General features: G+C 43.4%; 2 protein-coding genes across 2 annotated transcripts in view; both read left to right on the forward strand.

The window, feature by feature from the left end:
• The first annotated feature begins 3,503 nt into the window (after positions 1-3,503).
• Positions 3,504-13,502, forward strand: LOC147660738 (cis-aconitate decarboxylase-like). Its single transcript, XM_086951497.1, has 6 exons — positions 3,504-3,524; positions 5,302-5,356; positions 9,384-9,571; positions 11,002-11,094; positions 11,387-11,592; positions 12,079-13,502. The coding sequence occupies exons 1-6, from the start codon at positions 3,504-3,506 to the stop codon at positions 12,998-13,000; spliced, it is 1,485 nt and encodes a 494-aa protein (XP_086807623.1). The 3' UTR covers positions 13,001-13,502.
• Positions 13,503-16,584: 3,082 nt separating this feature from the next.
• Positions 16,585-23,391, forward strand: part of LOC147660739 (cis-aconitate decarboxylase-like) — a 57,314-nt gene continuing 50,507 nt past the window's right edge. Inside the window, exon 1 of the mRNA XM_086951495.1 lies at positions 16,585-16,629. Coding sequence (XP_086807621.1) covers positions 16,585-16,629 — 45 coding nt within the window. The remainder of the gene's footprint in view (positions 16,630-23,391) is intronic.

Consider the following 23,391-nt stretch of genomic DNA (forward strand, 5'->3'; position numbering starts at 1 on the left):
TGAGCAGACATCTGGCGCTCTGAGAAAGTCTCCGCCTTCCTCAGCATTGGTTCTCCTCACTGGCGGAATCGTACTACTACAAGCATAGGTGACAGAGCTGGGCAGCATCACAGGCATGCTGGCACACTGAGTGACATATTAGCAACACCTGTGCACTGTTAGCAGACCCTAGCACCATGACCAGGCCTCTGGTCCTCTGAGAAAGCCTCATCCTATCTGAGCATCAGCACTCATCCCTGCCAGACTTGTTTTTAATTGGAGCTCTGCACAACTGAGAACCCCCACAGCAGGCTGTCATATTGGGCACCATATTAGCAACACTAAGGGCTATATAATTGAGAGCATTTTGGAATATTTGAGAAACACTTAGATTTATGTTGGCTGACGCCTGGCATGTAATGGCAGTGCCCAGGCCTATACCAGAATAACTTCTGATAAGAATGTTTTAATGGAGGATTACCTGGCAGAGGATCAGTAATGAGCATTCAAAACTGCTGTCATTTTCCGATGGATTTTCAATGAGTATTTTCCAGCGGACACTTTATATCAGATAGGTTTTGCTTCTCCCTTGATACCAACACATTTGCCTGTTGTGTGTCCAGGGTTTGTAAATCATAGCTCTGACCCATTTAGTTTTCAAAAGTCTTCTGCTAGGAAAACCCTGCCTTCCTCAAAATCATAGTCTTGTGGTAGAGACTTGTACAGCTAGACCCATCACTAGCCATAGACACAAGGACCAGATCTTGGTGATCTTCAAGTCACTCCATTGGCTCCTGGTCAAAGAGAGATCCAAATTTGATACCTTTAGTCCTGTCTCTATATCTGTCTAGGGACAGGCTCCCAGCTATGTAACCAAGTCTATATATCCAAGTCTCCTGAGTAGTCATCTGAGATCTGCTAACCAGAAGAGAGCGACCACCCGCTTTATAAGTTCCAAGGATGTGGCTGAAGATCCCGACACGTGCCAGGCCTGACCCTCTCAAGGTCTCCGTCTCCCAAGGAACCCAAGGCATTGACTGCTAGTTAGAACTGTTGTCCTACACCCGCCCCAACTATCTCTCCTATCTCTCTGTTTACCTTTTATCTCAAAGCGCCCTGAGGCAGCGTTAATGGGCTATGTATGGCTGCTCAAAACCATAAATAACTGTATTGTCAGTGCTCAGTAATGTGATGTGTTCATGCGTCTACTGACCAGTTGTACCCCTTGCTAGAGTGTGTGTGGGGGGGGGGGGGGGGGGTGGGGGGTTGAGGTACAACAGCCCCTGCTCTGAAGTCTCTGCCATCAATGAACATCCCAGACTGTCTCTTTTTAGACTGAGGTGCTGTCACTTGTGGTTCCAGGTCCTTCTCAGACCTGTGGAACCAGCTCTGTGGGAGAGACAGGGAGGAGCTGGTATGATGAAACGTGCCTTAGAGAAAGTCACCCCAAATAGGTGTTTATTGTTTGGAGCTTCCGGGATTTCCTAACTTCGAAAACAGACGCAGGGAGTGGAGCTCCCTGCAGGGCTGGAGGTGGGGGAGGGGGCGGGGTGGTTGGGGAGGGTGCTACTTGAAGAGTACGCCCGCCTCCAGCGCCCTCAAAAGTGACGGAACTTCCTGTTCAGATTTTTAAGATTATTATAGGGAATTAAAATTGAATCTTCATCTCCCAGTCTGTTACCCTTCCTTTTCTGAGATATGACATCATAGTTTCAAATGATAAATTATTTATTTTACTGTTTAAAGTATATTATTAAGAATCTAGGAGTCAGATTGGAACCAGAGTTGACTATGAAACATCACGTCACCATTACTGTAGGAACATGCTTTCACGTAATAGGTCTCCTTCGGTGGATTTTTCCTTTCCTCCCTGATTCTTATAGGAGAACCCTGGTTCAGGCTCTAATTATTAGCCGTCTTGATTACTGTAACGGTCTTCTGGCAGGAGCTAACGAAGAGGTTCTTAACCGCCTACAGGTGGTACAAAATACAGCAGCGAGGTTGGTGCTGAATGCACCTCCGAGGTCTCCTTCCAGACCTTTGTTGCATAAACTACACTGGTTGCCCATACGGCAACGAGTAAAGTTTAAGACCTGCTGTATTATTCACAAAGGCCTTAATGAATTGGGACCAGAGTATTTAGCTAAAAAATTTGCTCCATACGCTCCTACCCGCACCCTCAGGTCTGGCGAACAACTTTTGCTAAAAATTCCCAAAATTAACAAGTCCAGGCAAGGAGGTAGGGCGCTGTCTGTGGTAGGCCCCAGTTTATGGAACTCCCTCCCGCTTTCCCTAAAACAGTGTAGGAATCACCTTAAGTTTAGAAAATGCCTGAAAACTTTTTTGTTTAGTTCATGCTGAACAATTATCTGCTGGTTCATACAAAGCCCTTGATTATAAATCATATTCCATGTAGCTCTTTTAAGTTTCTCATCCCAGGTGTCATAAGCGCGGAGATACTCCTTCGGGGGTTTATCCATAGCGCTATATAAGCACGCAAATAAATAATATATAAGCACGCAAATAATACATTCCAACCATGGAACGTACAGAGGAAATTTCGTTTTTTTTTAGTTATTTCTTATAAAAAATGATGTATGATACCCATAAGTTATGAGAGCGAAGTATGAGAGAATTATTTAAAGTGCTTTCGAATGCGTGAATGTAACTGTTCTTTTGTAAACAAAAATCGCCATATATTCTTAGAGAGATGCTAAGAATTGTAGGCACAGAGTCATATAGACAGAGATAAAGAAATGCGTACATACGCACACACGTAGAGAAATGACAATTGTAAATGAAATTATTAAACGGGTATTCGCGTGACCTATTTACTATGTTGGATTCAAATGTTTGAATGTAAATATTGTATTGTGAATACAAATGGTTGTTTCATAAATACATACATGCGCAGCTGTATAGGCATACAGAGATAGATACAGATTGCCCTGAGACCCTCGCCGGTGATTTCCCGCGCTTATGAATCCCTTGATTGATATGCTCGCGCACACGCACTCTAAATATCACTATCACTAGTATGATCTAAGTTCATCCTCCATTTTAGGAAGTCAGGTGGGGGCGACACGGACACCGTGGATCAGCCAGGGGTGTCTTCCTTTGATTTCCCACGGGCCCCTCTCTCTTATTGTCTTTTCTACGGTATTTTAGGAATTTCCCAGATTTCTCTGTGGCCTTTCCCAGAGGATGACACCTGGCGCTGGGCACACTTCGCTCGCCCCTTTTTGTGACGTCACTCTCCGCAGGGCTCGATCTCACGCGCCTCTTCAAGGTATATAACCTCTGTCAGGAGAGAGACACATCAGCCAACACCAGAAGCTCACCTGTCCTCAGCACCGGAGAGAGCGAGGCAGAGCGAAGGACTGTCCCAGGACAGAGACAAAAGAGACTCCTCTCAGGTCGACAGAGATAGACTGCGGGGCACAGGAGGTCCACCTCGAAAGACAGAGACTGCTCGCAGAGACGGGAAACTTCTCTCAGGACAGAGGCAGACACCAGTGCAGAGCATGCTTCAATGCGCCTTCCAGGTGAGCCCCAGTACAGGCATCAGGGTTTTGCAGCTTTGATGGCTGGATTTGTATATTTTTCGTCTGCTTGGGGGGGATAATTTATGTCCGTTCTCCACTTAGGTTGTTTGAAAGCATTTCTCTCGATCTCGCTATTCATATATTGATTTTTACAGAGAGATATTTTTTAAAATACAACAGACAGTGCATTCAGTTGTTAGATAATGTATGTGGCTATAATATTGCCTTCATTTGTTTCTTCGTTTTTTTCATCTTGGCTTTCTCATGCTTTTTATGTATTTTTTACATTCTCATATTTTGTAATAAGTATTTGCTTGGTTTCTCAATCTATGTTTGTGAATAGAAGGAGAGCCGCTTTTATTCTTACCTTGCCATTTGTTTGAATATCGCCAGTTCTGAGACCATTCGCCTTGTGTTCTGTGATGTTCATAATATATGCGTCTCTGTCTTCCGTGAACATCGCAGAAGCATCCTGGGTAGTTAAGGTCTGTTATAAGATGTTCAACAATAGAGGTTGTTATCATACGGCATAATCCTCAGAAATCCGACAGTAATATTTAAAGCGTCTTGGGGTTTTGCTGCAGTCCTGTTGTTTGTAGCGCTGCTGCTGTTAAGCACAGCCAGTGAAGCATAAACTGCTGGTTAAAATGCAGAATTAGCAGCAAAAGATTGCACTGAAAGAAGTTTGAGACTTTACTGTAAGTATTTCTTTCTCAAAGTAGGTGTGATAATGCACAACGTAAATAGAGTTCACAATAGCCAGAGGTTTTCGAGGCATCCCTAAAGGGGAATTTTCGAAACAACAATTAATTTTAGCCGATCAGAAAACTGTGCCCATATAGATACGGGGTCCCAGATCACATGCATGTTTCACCTGATACATAGTGCCTTCGTGGTGCACTGTGACCCAAGAGACTTTGTCTTTCTCGCATCCACGGCAGGAGCAAAACAACGTTTCGTACTGTGCCAGCTGACATCATGCTTCACACTGCTTCTCTGCCAACATCCAATCAGAATGCTTGCTCCATAACAGATACCCCTGTTGTATGTGGTAAGGCGCTAGCATCATAAGGCAGCCTGCTGGCATCACAGGCCAAAAAATTGCCATCACCTGTCATAGTGCTGCTATCAGATGTATGCCAACATAAGGTGCTGGCATAATACACCAGAATTGTTCCTATAATGCCAGGGTACTTTCATCATATGCCAATGCGCTGACTTCATATGCCAAGGTGCTGGCGTCATTTATCAAAGTCCTACCATCGTACGTGTTCCCAGGGGCAGGCTTCATTTATCAGAGTCCTACCATCATACGTGTTCCTACGTGCTGGCATCCTATGTTAGGGTGGTGCCTACCATACCTGGGTGCTGCCCTGCTGTTGGTCTCCCCCTGTGATGGAGTGGTTGTAGTGCCAGTCCTGCGGCTCATGTGCGAGTCTATGGCTGTTTATTCTCCGTGTCTACCTGCTGATATGTCAGGCAATGTGCCATGCTAGGACAGCTCATGTTTCAACCTTGAATTGCTAAATGCCAGGCAGAGCCTGCTCATGTGCCAGGCTGAAGTCACTCGTTTGCCAGTCTTGGACTGCAGGTTGACAGATTGCACTTGCTAGCTGTGAAAACCCTCAGATCTCTCCTCTGTTATTCCCCCTTCACTGTCCTCTTCTCGTTCTTGACTCTGTTGCCTTGTGTTCCTCTCTTTTAGCCCTGTCCACTCCCTTCCATGTTCTTATACAATGAAACAACTCGACTAATATTGCTTTCTCCCTTCTTCCAGAAACCACACGCCATCCTCAGGCTGTCCAGGCAGGTGCACACAGCGGCGGTGGAAGGTAAGTGTCTGTGTGTACTCACTGCCATTGGTCTGAGGTCACGCTGTATTTTTTGTACGCAGTTAATGGCTCTGGTGTCCCCTCCCCTGGTCTGAGGCTGTATTTTTTGTACGCAGTTAATGGCTCTGGCGTCCCCTCCCCTGGTCTGAGATCGCTCGCTATATCTTGGTCCCAGTTGCTGGTTCTGGAGTCACTCTCCCTGCTCTGATGCCTCTCAGTATACCCTGTATATTTACAACAAGGGGTGGTGAGGGACAGAGTCTCTGAATTAAGCAGAAAACTCTCACCCAGTCAAGAGATCAGGGCTAGATCCAACACCGTTTTTTAGCTCACTGCACCATCCCAGTTTCAGAACCTGGCTGTATGCAAATTAGTCTGTTCCTGTCCCAGTGCATGATGGGAACAGGGCAAACCAAACTACAAAAGCCAATTCTTACACTGGGAAGGAAACAAGCTCCCGGGGACCGGTTTCTGGCATTACAGCTAAGCATGGGCGGAAAATCCGTTTCGCTCGCGGATTTTGCGGATTTTCGGTAAATTCGCAATCCGCGAGATTCGCGAATCTCCCGCAAAATCCGCAAATCCGCGAGCAGCGGATTTTGCTCGCACTGTTCGCACTGTTCGCGTGAGTTCGCGCCCTGCGAATAAGTGCAAAATTGCAGAAATACGATCTTAGCAAAACTGAAAGTAACTACTTACCAGGTTCAAAAGTTCAGGCTCATCATTAGTAGCCATTTCCTGTAGTGCTTCCTGAGGGGCCCCTCCAGAGTTCAGTTGCCAGTTGAAACTATTATGTGACCCTGCTCTGAACCTCAGAATAGTTACACATATGCCACAAAGGTCCTGAATTACAGCTAAGGGAGACAAGCAGGAGCCAGGCTGGAAGTTCAAATCCATTAATCAGCCCCTAATGCATTATTGTCAGTTGGGGCAGGGCAGGTGTTGTAACTAATTTTGCAACAATGAAAGCACTTAGCAAGTGCAAAAGATCACTAATCAGGAAGCACTAAGGAAGCAGGTGCCAGCTAAAAAAATATTCTGTGACACATTAATCAGCCCCAAATTAATTCAGGTCACTTGAGGCAGGGAAGGTGTGCTTGCGTTGCCACAATAATGTACACTGACTGGACAACCAGAGGGTGCTGTGATGAAACAGAGGGTGGCATGGGTGGGCCAGAGGGTGGCATGAGTAGTCAGAGAGTGGCAGTGGTGACAGAGAGTGGCAGTGATGAAGAAGAGTGTCCCAAACAGGCTGGACACGTAGAAACAACAAGTTCGCGAAACTTGCGACCCGACAGGTAAGTTCGCAATTTGCGACATTGTAAAAAACCCTCGCGAACTGGCAGAAACCCTCGCAAACACAAAAAAAAAAAATCCGCAAATTCGCGAGAATTCGTGGATTTTGCGGATTGCGAGTTCGCAAATCCGCAAAATTCGCGAACGCGAGATTCGCAAAATTCGCCCATGCTTAATTACAGCCGTCTTCGGCCCGGTTTGCTTGAATCCTGATGGTGCAATGAGCAAGGGACTCATGTCTGAGTATACCCTTCCACGCTTAGGGTGGACAAAAATATTTACAACAAGGGGTGGTGAGGGACAGAGTCTCTGAATTAAGCAGAAAACTCTCACTTTTTGTCCACCATAAGCGTGGAAGGGTATACTCAGACATGAGTCCCTTGCTCAGTATAAGAATTGGCTTGGTAGTTTGGTCTGCCCTGTTCCCATGATGCACTGGGCCAGGTTCAGACTAATTTGCATATAGCCAAGTTCTGAGCTGGGATGGTGCAGTGAGCTAAAAAACGGTGATGGATTAAGCCCTGATCTTTGGACTGGGTAAGAGTGGTCTGCTTAATTCAGACACTCTGTTCATCACCACCCCCTTTTCTGAATCATTTTTGTCCACCATAAGCGTGGAAGGGTATACTCAGATGTGAATCCCTAGCTCATTGCACCATCAGGATTCAGGCAAGCCGGGCCGAAGACGGCTGAAATGCCAGAAACCGGTCCCCGGTAGCTTGTTTCCTTCCCAGTATAAGAATTGGCTTGGTAGTTTGGTCTGCCCTGTTCCCATGATGCACTGGGCCAGGTTCAGACTAATTTGCATATAGCCAAGTTCTGAGCTGGGATGGTGCAGTGAGCTAAAAAACGGTGATGGATTAAGCCCTGATCTTTGGACTGGGTAAGAGTGGTCTGCTTAATTCAGACACTCTGTTCATCACCACCCCCTTTTCTGAATCATTTTTGTCCACCATAAGCGTGGAAGGGTATACTCAGATGTGAGTCCCTACCTCATTGCACCATCAGGATTCAGGCAAGCCGGGCCGAAGTCGGCTGAAATGCCAGAAACCGGTCCCCGGTAGCTTGTTTCCTTCCCAGTATAAGAATTGGCTTGGTAGTTTGGTCTGCCCTGTTCCCATGATGCACTGGGCCAGGTTCAGACTAATTTGCATATAGCCAAGTTCTGAGCTGGGATGGTGCAGTGAGCTAAAAAACGGTGATGGATTAAGCCCTGATCTTTGGACTGGGTAAGAGTGGTCTGCTTAATTCAGACACTCTGTTCATCACCACCCCCTTTTCTGAATCATTTTTGTCCACCATAAGCATGGAAGGGTATACTCAGATGTGAGTCCCTAGCTCATTGCACCATCAGGATTCAGGCAAGCCGGGCCGAAGACGACTGAAATGCCAGAAACCGGTCCCCGGTAGCTTGTTTCCTTCCCAGTATAAGAATTGGCTTGGTAGGTTGGTCTGCCCTGTTCCCATGATGCACTGGGCCAGGTTCAGACTAATTTGCATATAGCCAAGTTCTGAGCTGGGATGGTGCAGTGAGCTAAAAAACGGTGATGGATTAAGCCCTGATCTTTGGACTGAGTAAGAGTGGTCTGCTTAATTCAGACACTCTGTTCATCACCACCCCCTTTTCTGAATCATTTTTGTCCACCATAAGCGTGGAAGGGTATACTCAGATGTGAGTCCCTAGCTCATTGCACCATCAGGATTCAGGCAAGCCGGGCCGAAGACGGCTGAAATGCCAGAAACCGGTCCTCGGTAGCTTGTTTCCTTCCCAGTATAAGAATTGGCTTGGTAGTTTGGTCTGCCCTGTTCCCATGATGCACTGGGCCAGGTTCAGACTAATTTGCATATAGCCAAGTTCTGAGCTGGGATGGTGCAGTGAGCTAAAAAACGGTGATGGATTAAGCCCTGATCTTTGGACTGGGTAAGAGTGGTCTGCTTAATTCAGACACTCTGTTCATCACCACCCCCTTTTCTGAATCATTTTTGTCCACCATAAGCGTGGAAGGGTATACTCAGATGTGAGTCCCTAGCTCATTGCACCATCAGGATTCAGGCAAGCCGGGCCGAAGACGGCTGAAATGCCAGAAACCGGTCCCCGGTAGCTTGTTTCCTTCCCAGTATAAGAATTGGCTTGGTAGTTTGGTCTGCCCTGTTCCCATGATGCACTGGGCCAGGTTCAGACTAATTTGCATATAGCCAAGTTCTGAGCTGGGATGGTGCAGTGAGCTAAAAAACGGTGATGGATTAAGCCCTGATCTTTGGACTGGGTAAGAGTGGTCTGCTTAATTCAGACACTCTGTTCATCACCACCCCCTTTTCTGAATCTCAGTATACCCTGGGCCCAGTTACTTGTTCTGATGCCACTCTTTTTGGATCTGGACCACTCTTTATCCCATGGGCCCAGTTACTGGTTCTGATGCCACTCTCCCTGCTCTGATGCCGCTCAGTATACCCTGGGCCCACTTACTGGTTCTGATGCCACTCTTGATGGGCCTGGACCGCTCTGTATCCCATGGGCCCAGTTACAGGTTCTGGTGTCACTCACCCTGACGTGGGTTCCTTATGCCATGGTTCCAGTTACTAGTTTACGTCTGCTATCAGTCTAGAAGAGTCCTGGGTAGTGATTGTCCCATAAAAACAACATCTGGTTTTGGTCTGAATCATCTGGATTTGTGTCTGAAGCCAGCCCAGAATGCCTGTAGTTCTGATCCTGTCTCTTCTCTTCATTCAGTGTTGGAGGGGAGCACCCTGGAGAAGGCGGTCACTAGCAGCTTTGCTTCATTCATACATGGAGTCCAGACAGATCACCTGTCCCAAACCGTGCAGCACCGAAGCAAGCGTATGATCCTGGACAGCATCGGCGTTGGACTGGTGGGAAGCACGACCCATGTGTTCAACATCGCCCTGGGATACTGCCAGGTAAGAGGAGACATTGAACACACTAAGCATTACACTCTGCAAAATACAACAATTAAAAACCCCTTTTAGTCTCAGAGTGTGACTGTATTTTTGCAATCCTTCCATGTAAAAATTTACAAGCACCACAGCATGGAACACACCAAAGAACACCAATGTAAAATCCATCCACTAAGGGCCTCTATTCCAGCAATGTCCACCATCTCCCTATGATCCAGCCTGACACATGGGCCAAAGCAAGCACACCATTCGCCACCCAGCAATTAAAAACCTACTAGGCCATAATGTCCTTGAGACCCTATGAGTTAAAAGCAGACAGGTTCCAAGCTAAAAAGTGGGGGTTGGGGGAATTTGCATAGTCGTGCTATGCAAAGCTCTGTGAACGCAAAAAATCTCAGCGAGCAAGCTGAAATTCAGCGAACACGCGGAATTGCTTGTTTCACCCGTTCGCGATGCTTTTTTCCTGTTTGTGAACGCTGTTTGCATTCTCGGGGGGAAATATCTTGCGAACACGCATTTTGAAAGTGCGAACAAGCAAAAAATTCCACAAAGCAGTGGATCGCAGAATTTTGGGCAATTTGTCATTCTCAGGGAATGCAAAATTACCCAAATTCTGTGAGCGGAACAGATTTTACCGCCCAGGCCTACCAAAAAAGCACACCAAGGACTACACGTCCATTACAACCCTGTACATCAGCAGAGTGCACCATCACCCAGGAGTCATGCCAGTTAAGGTGAGTGTGGTAGCAAAATGAACAGCACATCTTGTAGCACACAAGCATTAAAACACCATGCAATGACTCAAAAAGTTAGCATGGCCTTGAACTACTCAAAGAGAAAAGGAGACATTGACTTAAAACAACATCTCATGATTCAAACCATCCCTTGATCAAACCCCTTTTGAGACATTAGTTGTTCAGTATCACCATGAGATTTTACCAGGTTATTATCCAAATCTTGGATCTAACCAAGCAACACACCATGAACCCCTCACCCATTAAATAACTCTCTAGAATGACAGCAGGACCATCTACCCAGAAGCATAGGTAAGAAGAGAGACAGACAAAGTCACAAAATCCAACATGATTTACTCATCCACCATGAAAAACTCATCCACTAATCACACCCCAGGCTGCCTTCAGATTTTAAGCAGTTCATATAGTGAGACACTAGCAGGACTGTGAGCATGGACTATGGTACCCAAATAAACATTGGGACCTCTGATCCCCTGTATAACCGTCCATCAGAAACACTACATCTACTCACTGAGACTCTATACCTGCTCCTGCATTTCTTCTAATAGGTACCACCACATAGGTTGAATCATACTGTGTATAGAGTTGAGTAATCCACATCCCCACAAGCTCCGTTATTCCTCCACTAGGTGTCTAGGTACACTGTCCATTTCTAACTTTTAATTCTGTCTCTCACAGGACATGTACTCCTTGTCTGCCATCAGCTCTGTGTACGGAAGGAAAGGATTGCGACTCCCACCTACGCTGGCTGCATATGTCAATGGAGTAGCGGTAAGGATTTTGAAAGCTATCACTTTATCCATCAATCACAGACTAAGAGCGATGAGATTGTGAGAAGTTTAGGTAAATGTTGGCTTCGCCAATGTTAAACCTTGTCTGTTTCCACTCCTGTAAAGAGTCTGTATTGGGCAATGGCTCAGTCACTCAGCCAAATATTAGAATAGAGATCCTACACTTCTGTAAATTGTGTCCATAGGTTGATGACACTATTGCTCTGCTTATCTTCACTTCCTGACATACCCTTCTTTAACTACCTTGTAATCCTCCACTCCTCTTTTAACAGAGTCACTCCATGGACTTCGATGACACTTGGCACCCTGCCACCCACCCGTCAGGTGCTGTGCTGCCGGCTCTAATGGCTGCCTCCCAGATGTTGCCCGTGGGCTTCCGACCCAGCGGCTCAGACTTCCTGTTGGCATTCAATGTGGGCATCGAGGTGCAAGGAAGACTCATGCGTTTCTCCAATGAAGCCAGCAATATCCCTAAAAGGTGTGTATGATGCCCACAAAAGGCAGAAATATCCTATGGCCAACACACGATCACCATAGGGGGTTCCAGTATCTCCAGAACATGGCTAAGATGATCAAAGAGGGTAGAAATAATCCATGTGTCATATGTGAGATCCATAGAGGAAGGGAATGTTATGATGTGTGCCTGATGGGGGCAAAGGGCAGAAATATCCGGAAGAGGAATCTAATGCAAACAAAATCATGCATGTGGATAGCACACAATATAATGTAATGGTAAAATTTATTTTTCCGTTCACTGTAACTAGATTATTTGTTTGTGTCAAATGCTTGATTAGATCCTAGCCTTTTTTTCTACGTTTCCTCGTACTGCACGATCGCATTAATGTATGACATGCTTTAAGTATTTTACCATAATTCACACTTATTGATACCATTGCCCTCTTCTAAACCTATTTCGGCATGATCACTATTCCATGTCTGACACAGTTATTTGTATTTCCTTCAGGTTCCACCCTCCTTCTGTTGTTGGCACCATGGGCAGTGCTGCTGCTACAGCAAAACTCCTTTCACTGAATGCAAAACAATGTGCCCATGCTTTGGCGATCGCTGCCTCTCTGGCGGGGGCACCTATGGCCAATGCTGCAACTCTTGCCAAGCCTCTCCATATTGGCAATGCAACCCGCTTTGGGATGGAAGCAGCACTTCTGGCTGCCCGGGGGATGGAGGCCAACCCACTTATCTTGGATGATGTGCCTGGCTGCTCAGGGTTCAGTGCTTTTTATGGTGACTACCAGCCCTCGTCCCTGGAAATGCCAGATCAAGATTACAGCTTTCTTTTGGAGAAGCAAGATATCGCCTTCAAGAGGTTCCCAGCTCACTTGGGCATGCACTGGGTGGCAGACGCTGCCATCTCAGTCAGAAACCGAGTCACCAATATAACGGGCTCCTTTAACCCTGCTTCCATCTGTGCTATTCTTCTGAGGGTCCCAGTCTCCAAGTATATCAATAGGCCCTTCCCAGAGTCTGAGCACGAGGCACGACACTCCTTCCAGTTCAACGCCTGCACAGCCCTTCTGGATGGCGAGGTGGGCATTTCTTCTTTCAGTGAGGACAGCCTTAGTAGACCAGATCTCATCAACCTGTTGAAGAAGGTGGTGGTGGAGCACCCTGAAGACAATGTGGCCAACTTTGACAAGATGTACGGGGAAGTGGTGCTGCTCCTGGAGAGCGGAGAGATCGTAACTGGCAGATGTGACACCTTCTATGGACACTGGAGGAAGCCTCTCAGCCAAGAATCGCTCCATGAGAAGTTTCTCTCCAATGCTACCCATGTGCTCCACAAGGACCAGGCACAAGAAATTATTGAGGTGGTGAAGGAGATAGAAAGCCTTACAGACTGTTCACAACTGGCATCCTCTCTGCAGTAAACATGTTCAATTAAAATTAATCCCTCTCACAAAGTGGGAGTAAAACTTTAAATGAACTACCAGGTGCAATCAACTTTAGGGAACTCATTATACACACGATTGAAAATCGACTAAAAGAGAGGGACATTACCAAAACACTGTATAAAACGATGTGAGTCAATCATTTCCTCTCCTATCATGAAAGGTGCCTTCCTGTTTCACACTACAATGAGGTCCTCTTTTAACCCAATAGAAATACAGAAGCATCTGGCTGGCCAGAAGCAACAGGATTAATATTCCTAGAACCTCACCAGTACTTTGTAAGGACTATAACATGCTAATTGTATTTATTGTTATTTAATTTTTGTTTATTTATTGTTTAAAATAATGGCACCAACTAAGTGATTCTCCTTCAGTGGCCAAAGATAAGAAAAACTGGATCTTCAATTTTACTCTAGCACTGAATTCTCCCAGTGCCATGCTCTCTTATACGTAATTTTCTAAAAACACTGAACAAAATAGGTCACTGCTAGGACTTTCTATTTCAGTCTCTCATGTTTTGTCATTGAAACTATTTTGTGTTTTCTGTGGTTATTTATTTAATTTTGAATAAACTCTCTGAATTTTTTCTACTGTGTTTGTATTTCTTGATATGTAAAGCAGCCTACATTTTGGATGCTAACTTACAGGGTGTCCATGGCTTGGTGACAGTGAGACTTTATACATGAGACTCTTTTTTTATCTGATACTCGACATGCTGACCATCCTGCTAGAGTTTCACAATCTTACCTATTTTTTTAAGAAACGCCCCTTACAAGTGCAACTTCGTATACAGCAGCCGGAATATATATATCTGAATAAGTACCAAAGATTGATCCGATCATGGCACACATTTTATATGTTAACATTTTTTGGTTGTTGCCATCCAGTTTTCATCACTGTGGAAGTTCTCAGTTTCTAGTGCTCACAAACTGGTTGCCGGTGTGTTGGAATGTTAATCTTATTCTTTATGAGACGTGAGAAATACCCAGAAATCTACTCATTTTACCTACCAATTCTGTGAGCCACACCACTCATTCACATCTTCCAACCAATATCTAAAGACACCATTTCGTAAACCAACTTATGAAAAAGGGAGGTTAGAGGTGGAGTTTTTTTTATCCTCTCCTACATGCAATGGTTTCTTGATGGTATTGCCCTATGTGCTGTATGTGGTTTCTAATCTCCATTAAACTCTGTTGGGAAAATATTGGCACAGTTTGCATGCTAAACTGCAAGTAATTCTCGTCAAACAAACATAAATCCTCCTTTATGCTTATGATTTGTTAATTTAGTTCTAACAAGCCAGCATCTCTAATACTACTTTAGCTTAAGAAGCATAAAATCCTGGGTATTTAATTTACAGGTTGTGAAGTTTGGAGTTTCAGTTCATGATGAAACTACAAATAATTATCGGAGAGCTTCTCAAGTTTTGTATTACATACTTTAGTTTTACAATATGTAGGTATTTGATATGTTCTGATGGTAAGTTTATATCCTTACTGCCTCTCATGTCAAGGTTTTCTAATCTGATTAAGGGAATAACAACCCCTTTTAATTAGCATATCCAGGATATAGTCTTTATTTTTTAAAACAATAATTTAGGATGTTTTCAATGCAAAGAATACTCCCCCAAGCCCGTGGACATCTAAAAATACCTTATACAGTAATGCCCCAATTCACAGAAACAAGTAGTAAATCTGTATCCATAATAGTATTCCTACAAATGGGTGCAGACATACTATTGTGGGTAAATCACAAATGTTCCCAGTAATGCATCTACAACCACAGATCAGGCACAATTTCCAGGATACTACAGGATATGTCATGGTTCATGTCCAGAGCTCTCTTGCTCTAGAAGTGGAATTTTACATAAAGTACAATTCTGCCCTGTGGAAAGGCAACCAAAGAACAATTATAAACTCATCCTTTAAGTTTTTTCCTCCATTTTCCCTGTCCAAAGAACCCTTTCACTGCATTACTTCCAAATTTTAAGGTGATTCACTGTGAGTGAGGAATTACTCCAGCTCTTGCCTCAATTAAAACTGTGACCATTTCTATAGTGGGAAGGGTCAGATTGGTGTTTGTGAATTCCAACAAGCTCAGAAAAGTGGTAAAGGTTTAAGAAGTTTCACAGTAAGTCATGGCTTGACCCACTTACTTCGACCCTTTGATTGAGTTTTACTACTGCAGGTATTTCTACACTCTTAGTGGAGAAATCTGCAGTAGTACCCTCTTTTAATTCTGTCTGGATTCCTTCTGAATTCTGAAGAAATTCTTAACAGGTGTAAATGAACTCACTGTCTACCAAAAACAAGCGTTTACAGTAGAAACTGGCTTTGTTCTTGTCCTTGTATACTCATTTTTGTGTCCTGATGAAGGCTGCAGTCATGAGTATTCTGGGGCTGAAACAATATTGTTGTCAGCTTTTGAACACACTTTCTTAATTTAGAACAGTGTATGCAGCTTTGTGTTAGAATAGATTATGACTAGCTCTAAATAAATTTGTGAACAAGTTGAGGAAAAATGGGCTAGTTTGGATATGGCTGGCGTGCAAGTTAGACATGCCAGAGTTAATGAGGGTATTGGATGTGAGGTATATTCACATTTTGAAATGTCTGGCATTTTATAATGTCATTTTTCTGAAGTTTATTTTGGGTATAATTTTGTCTTTGAAAAACATATATTGTTATTAAATATGGTGAAATTTAGTGGATTGAGCAATTTTTCACAATGGAATTGTGTTTTTGGCAGTGCTTAATTTAAGGCAGTGGTTGCAGGTGGGGTGCACTTGCATTCATTTTTGGGGAGTCGCATTAATTTTTTTTCCTCAACAATCTTCAATCCATAGCAAGAGAGAGGAAAAATAAAAAAAAGTGGAAAGAAAGAGGATATCACAGGTAGAAAAACAATGATAAAGGGGGATGACAAAGAAATTGCAAAAAAGAAATAAAGAGGCAAGGAGTGTCAGGAGGTAAATTAAAGAGGCAAGAGATGGAATAAAAACAACACAACCTTGGCATTGAGCACGCCAGGCTTCAATAGTGCAGATCGAGGCCTTCTGAACAAAACTTAGTCCTCCAGCACTCAGGGCTGCCAAGCTGGGGTTGATTTCACTGCGGTGGTGGATGATTTCGTTGATAGAGACCTGCGTGTGCTTTGAAATAAACAAAGCAAAACAAATTTCGTTCAGCACACACAGGTCCCCATCAACGAAATCAGCTCCCAGCACAGCAGCATTCCAAAGCGCCCGGTCGCAGTCCGACCCTGCCAGCACTTATTCTTATACACATTAAGCACTGATTTTTGTGCTTTCTAAATAGTTGCTATTGAAGGAAGTTACCCGTTTAGGGTCACCCGGGTCACTAATGACTACCTCTTAGCCTTCCATACAAATTGAAGAGTCGGTCAGACAGTAGAAAATACAAACAAAATGCTGTTTATTCACAGTACACTCAGAGCGGAGCCGGGTCTGCCCAGTCGCTAAGAGTGCCACAGAGGGACTGACATCAGCAAGCATAAAGATACATTATATACATTTCAGAACCAATGAAGGCACGCCCACAATGGAATTTTCCAAGCAGATGCAGCAAAACAGTGAAGTACAAAAAGTAAGTTTCGATTCTAAGTCCAGGCACAATTTATCCACTATTCAAGGTCATTCTACCCCTCCCCGCCACTAGAAAAGTGGGAGAAGGACTATATCTATATGGAAAGGTATGCGCTAACAGTGTATTCATTAGTGAAGCAAAACGCAGCCTTGGAGAAATGAAATTCAGCAGAGGCCTTTTCTCAGAAATAGCAAAGAATTACTTTCGATCATGATTCAAAATGGCACCCAAATAGAAAAGGGTGTCGCAAATGCTAACTTACATGTAATGATACATAAACAAAATCCTTTCTATCCTAATAGACCCTTCTTTAGCATGAGGTAATACATTTTCTAACTTGAAAAACTTAAAAACTGGACTTTTACGAACATTCCATTTTCTCAGCATCAGGAAGGGAGACTCTAAGGAGGGAAGAAGTCTAGAAAATGCCCTCATCTATCTGCATTATGTCAGCTATCTCTTTCTATATCATGTTTGCATTATTAGTGTCATGAATCGATATTTTCGTCGTCGGAGTGAGAAGAGTGGTGCAATAAGCACATCAGAAGGGAAGGTATTGAATAAGGGTACGAGACACCAATATCACTATTAAGTAAATCATCTTTTCAAGAATCCAGATCCAGCTGCCAAAAAGAGACCAACTCAAGTTCCCACTTTCCATTCCCTTGAGATTGTATAGAATGTCTAAAATGTGTTACATATAAATATGTCTTTGTTTACAATGACATATCTGATTATCCAGAAGCAGTGGAGTGGTTTTATACCCTCTCAGTTTTATTTAAAATCATAGTTTCCATTTCTTTCCTCTCATGCATTTATTGCCAATACTCTTACACAATTCCTATATGCACACATTGTGCCTTGGATTCTCATTGAAATCTTAGTAGTGAATGTCAATGACTCCATGGAGCTAGGTAGTGCACAGTGGGACCTGTCAGACGATGCATTAGAATTATGAGTAGGTAGCAGGGAACGCTGACTGAAGCCAAGCTACCTGATGCCTGCCTTGCTTCAGAGGAACCTGTCCTTTGTCCTGTAGAGATGACCTGTGGCATAAAGAGAAGACCATAGTCAAGAGACATAAACATGAGATAGGAGATCTGAACAAATGGAGGTGATAATGTTTCTCTAGATGACAAACACACTGGAAGAGTTCATAGGTAAAAGGTTCCTCTAACCACAGTAACTGAAGTGGAAGTACCTTAGGAAATCCTGATGCCTTGGCAACACAATCAGAGACCTCTGGACTTTCCCTTCCTGTGTGCCTGGCACACCTGCATTACTTCAAACCTCCACACGATTTCAGATACCCTCAACCCCTCCACATTGCTCAATCACAATTCCAACAGTGCTGCACAGTTCACTAGAAAACAAATTATAAAAACAGCCACCAGTTACTCACCTTTAACGTCCTGACCACAAAGGACTTCAATACTGCTGCAAAAGCTTGTAGACCAGCACCAGCACTAGTAGAAATATGTCCTGCTCCTATAAGCAAGACTATCCTCATTATTAGCTCTGCAGATGATCTAGCCAGAACGATCAACAACTCCTTGGATAAAGGTCTCTTCTCAAAAGAAGTCCCTAAAACAAAGAGGTTTTTAAACAAGGTCTCCTTCTAACTTCCAGTCAATAACAAACTGTTTATAGGCAAATAGGTTTAAAGCTCAACATCAAGACAAATAACTACATTCATTGAAGACCGTAACCTTCTCTTAGATTACCAAAACAGATTCTGGTATGACTGTGGCACGAAAACAGCACTGACTTCCACGCAGGTTGATTTAAACTCTGGAATGGATTCAAATGGAGTACCGGCACACCTTTACTTCACCTCTTCCTTGCCTTTGATTCTGTTGATTCTGTCCATCTCTACAGTAGTTAGCTAGGCCTCTGCCATTGAGAATGGCACCTCTGCCCATAATACTCCCTAGAAATCAACTTATCTGCCAGCTCGTCGATAACCACCTGGTGCAGTCCTACTGAATGTGGCTCAATATGTTTACATATATGGGAACTGTTCAATGTGGCGTGCTAACAATAACCATTGTTTTTTTAGTGTAGCACAGGTGTGTGGCAGTGCATTTACATGCAGTAATTTTACCAATTGATTGACACACATCTATGAAAGATTGATTGGTATGTGGGAAATTAACCCTATGATTTACCAGCTACCCACCCCAACTTCACGTGTGGTAACCCACAAAGCAGTCCTTAATTAATTAAATCATAAGGGCCGGGCCGAAACTTTTGCTCAGGATCCATTGCCCGGCAATTTCAAATGCCAGGAGACCTGAATACCAACACAGCCAAGATTTGATTCTACTGTGTGCCACTTTAATCTACCACCAGGACCTCCCTGTCCCCTTATCTCACTCTTGCAGGTTCTTTTGAATTTTTGCTTTCTCATTTTGTCATAATTTAGCCATCTTTCTCTTTCACCTTTTTCTCTCGCTTGTTCTGGAGCAAAGTCTGATGAGGAACAATTAGTGCAGGACCCCAAAAATTAGTGCAGGTGGGCTCCACTTGCAACCACTGGCTCAAATTAAGCACTGCCACTAAGCCTAATATTTTGAGACCTGTATGTAAGGGCAGCTTCACCCATGAATATATTGCAACATCCAGTTTGGTAACCTTAATTGTGCCTTGAGTCGTTTATGGGGCAGGAGCATATTTCTGGACTTTCAATTATAAATATTTCACAAGCACATTGTGCTGCACTGAAGGAGTCAGGGAATTGGCAAAAAGGGTCTTGTCTTGAAATACCCTTGAGAAAACATGTCTCAGGTGCTTTGGATTCAACTTTATAGAATCTTTTTTTAACTGGCAGTGCACTCAATCTGTGTTTCAAAGATCACTATGAGTAGCCTAGGAACAGTATCAAATCTACAAAAACATGCTTGTTGCAATATCAGGTTTGTCCAATATATTTCAATTGCACAGTTTGTCACTTGTTATTCTCATATTGGCTATGAGGATAGCTTGCACTCAACTTCTGGAAATTCTTATTCTGCCTCATTGCTGAAAGTATTAAACCTCCCGCACCATCCCACCCTCCCTTCCCCTGAAATTTGGCTCCAGCCGCGCCCCCGACATGGAGCACAATACACTTTGGACATATCACATTAATTGTTATGGTATTGCAAATGAGCTTCATTCACTAATGCTTTTACACAACCAATGCCACTTTATTTTTTATCCTTCTACTAAGCAAATACAATTGGGCTTTATCGTAAACTACCAAAAGGTTCAGATATTGTATTGTATTGCAGTATTTATATAGCACTAACTACCCCTTTGCGGAGTACTGAAGTGCTTATCTAAATGTATATCAAGCTACACCATGTAGGGTGTTTGGTTCGAGAGTTACATGACAGAATGAAGTTCAGACGTGTAAAGAATATGTAAATGAATGAACTAGGTGCTACAATTGGCAAGGGTGTATATCCAAAATTATTGATTGATTGGAAGTACATGTGTGTGTGCATTGGTAGGGATGTAGCTTAGGGACACCCTGCTGTCATGTACTGTAGGGAAAGTGCCTGCATAGCATTAGCATTTTATTTAAAGCGCTTCAGGAATGGGACTTAGGGGAAGCCTATTGTCATTCAATTAAGGGAAAGGGGTTTGAATCACCTTGTATAGTTCTTTTTTAATGAGCTCAAGAGATGGTACTTGGCGAAGGTGAAAGGGATGTTGTCCAAGATACAAAGAGCAGAGGCTGAGAAGGACTGATCTGTCTGTTTATTAGAATTTTGGAATGTCTAGTTGAAGGATCTCTTTGCTCCATGCCAGGTGTTTGCGGCTGACAATGTATTCTTTTGTGTCAATTATCCTGGGTCAGTTTAGTCAAAAATGTGAGTAGATAATTCTTGATAGTGTGTAAGCACATCAAGATTCCAAGACCGGAATCTGTCGTGTGCTACACTGAAAAGAATCAGCCAATGGATGGTTGTTAAAACGAGACTAACCATGTCCAATCGGTTGATAGAGGCAGGCAGAGAGTATGCCAACTACTGTTGACAGCTCACTGTAGTCAGTCTTGAACCCTTCAAGGGTGCCCAGGTTTGCACGTGTACACGAGTTCCATGTGGACAGCAGATCCTGTGTGAGCAGCATTAACCCCAGTGACAGACATGTACCCACTTCATTACAGATGATTCTATCTGATGCTCAGGGCTACTCCTTCACATTGATAAGTATATTCGTATGATAGAAGGCTGCACCATGGCATGTGTTTCAGTAGCTCTTGATTGCACATAGGTGCCACCCCCCTCACTGGGAGTTACTGGCATGGTGATGATGCTTTACATGCTGGGTCTATGTATGTAAATTGCATAGTAATGTTTATTTCACACTCTTCGGCATTATGGCATTATCAGCATGAGGGTTAGTTATGACTAGCAGACCCCTGCCACTCTGAGAGCGCCCTGGTCAAGCTGAGCATTGGAACTCATCCCTGGCAGACTTGTGCTTGAGCAGAACTCTGGCACCACAGAGCAACATCACAGGATGGCTGGCACATTGAGCATCATTCGGCCATCACCCTAACACTGTGCGCAGACCTCTGGCACTCTAAGAAAGCTTCAGCCTTCCTCACCATTGGCTCTCCTTCCTGGCGGAATCATACTATGGACATAGGTGATGGAGCTGGGCAGCATCACAGGCATGCTGGCACACTGACCACCAGGGTACCAGCATCTGGGCACTTTGAGCAGACCCCTAGCACCATGACCAGGCCTCTGAGAAAGCCTCAGCCTATCTGAGTATCAGCTCTCATCCCTGGCAGACTTGTGTTTAAGCAGATCTCCGCACAACTGAAAACCCCCACAGCAGGGTGGCACATTGGGCAACATATTAGCAACACTAAGGGCTATATAATTGGGAACACGTTGGAATACTTGAGAAACACTTAGATTTATGTTGGCGGAATCCTGGCATGTGATGGCAGTGCCCAGGCATATACCAGACTAACTTCTGATAAGAAAGTTTTAATGTGGGATTAACTGGTAGAGGATCCGTGTAACCTCCAGTGATAATTATAAATGATAAAGCATACTTGGTTGATTTCAGTGGTGTTGGCACAAAGTGTTCCCACAACTGGACTGTGTTATCCATCCAGACTGCCTTAAGAATAAGTGAAGAGTAACTTAAAGAAATTAAGAAACTAGAGGAGGAAATTGGGGGTGATACCAGATGCTAAGATGCTAAGTCTCTGTTAGAAACTATGGAGAAAACATTGGTAGATTTTAAGACACATACAGTGAATTGGAAAACTTCTAAAGTCGTGAAAGATATTAAGAACTTTAAATTGGATTGGGTATATCCTTATTTAAAGGAGTATTTCTTCAAAAATAATAATCCTAGTAGACTGAATTAACAATACAGAGGGAGATCCTGCACCAAATGTTTGACCTTCTCGGACTCCTCTTCAGACTCAGATCAGGGAGAAGGGCCATTTTCCCAACCATACCCGACATACCAAGCCTATAACCAATATCCGACGGCCCATCCCCTCCTTTTATGGACACAGGTGGGAACAGGGCTTCAGAGGAGGATGATGGCAAACGTTCAACAGAATCAGGAACAGGGTTACTTCAGGACATGACGCAAAGTGTACAGACGTTAGAGCAGAATGTGGGTTGTAATATTCACACAAATATGGACTTGATGCTGGAGTATAATTTATCTAAACATCTTCTAACTGACTTAGAAATAAAAATACTCCAGAAGGGTTTATCTTTTGTCCCTAAGTTGGTTCAAGACCCTGTTGATACTAAAACCGAATTCCTACAATTTCTACGGAAAATCAGATTGAAAGTCTTTTTTTCTGAGTATAGTGAGAGTAGTGAAAGAAACATCAGTGGTTTAAAGAAAAATCTTCCTTTTGCCCTCAATGCATGGCTATGCCGGATGAGGTTTTGGTCTTTGAAGACCAAATATTACTTGAGATAGACCTACTTAATACTAAACAAATAACATATAGATCTAATTTTTTTAAAACAAGAACAACTGGCTCTAAAAGGACTATCCTGTAATCCCCTTACGATTATTGAACCAGCCGATAAGGGTGGGGGATAGTCTTATGAGACAAGGAAAAACTAGGAAGAGGAAATTATGCTGATTAACAGGGAACACTATTGCCCTATTACAGATACTCCCACAGCCAGACTGAGAGCTCAGATACTACATCCATCTGTTTGTAGAATTTTTGAATGTCTAGCTTAAGGGTCTCTTTGCTCCAGGTCAGGTGTTTGCGGCTGACAAAGTGAATCTTTTGTGACAATTATACTGGGTCAGTTTAGTCAAGTCTTGAGTAGATAATGCATGCTTTTTTGTAAGCACATTCAGATTCCAAGACCGGAATCTGTCACTTAGTACACCGAAAGGAATCAGCCAATCGATAGTTGTGGAAGTGAGACTGACGTCCAATCAGCAGATTGAGGCGGCAGAGAGTATGCCGCGGCCGCTAACTTTACACTTTAAGATTTGTGCTCGAATGTTTACTCAGTGGGGATAAGAAAGAGGATCAGGGTATAATTTTGTCAATCGCAGAAACCTGGTGGCTGGTATTTTAGGAATCTTAAATTGATTTTAAAATTGTAATCTGAAACCATTTTTATGTGCCTAAATGATTTTAAAATATTTTATTCCACAACATTTTTTCTGTTTATGATTATATATTATATGATTTGAATTAATTAACAATAAAATGTATTGATTGTTTATTTATTTTAAAACACTTGCTGACAGGTCACTGTA

This window comes from Lissotriton vulgaris, unplaced genomic scaffold (assembly GCF_964263255.1).
Source record: "Lissotriton vulgaris unplaced genomic scaffold, aLisVul1.2 SCAFFOLD_1543, whole genome shotgun sequence".
In the NCBI taxonomy this organism is placed as follows: Eukaryota; Metazoa; Chordata; class Amphibia; order Caudata; family Salamandridae; genus Lissotriton; species Lissotriton vulgaris.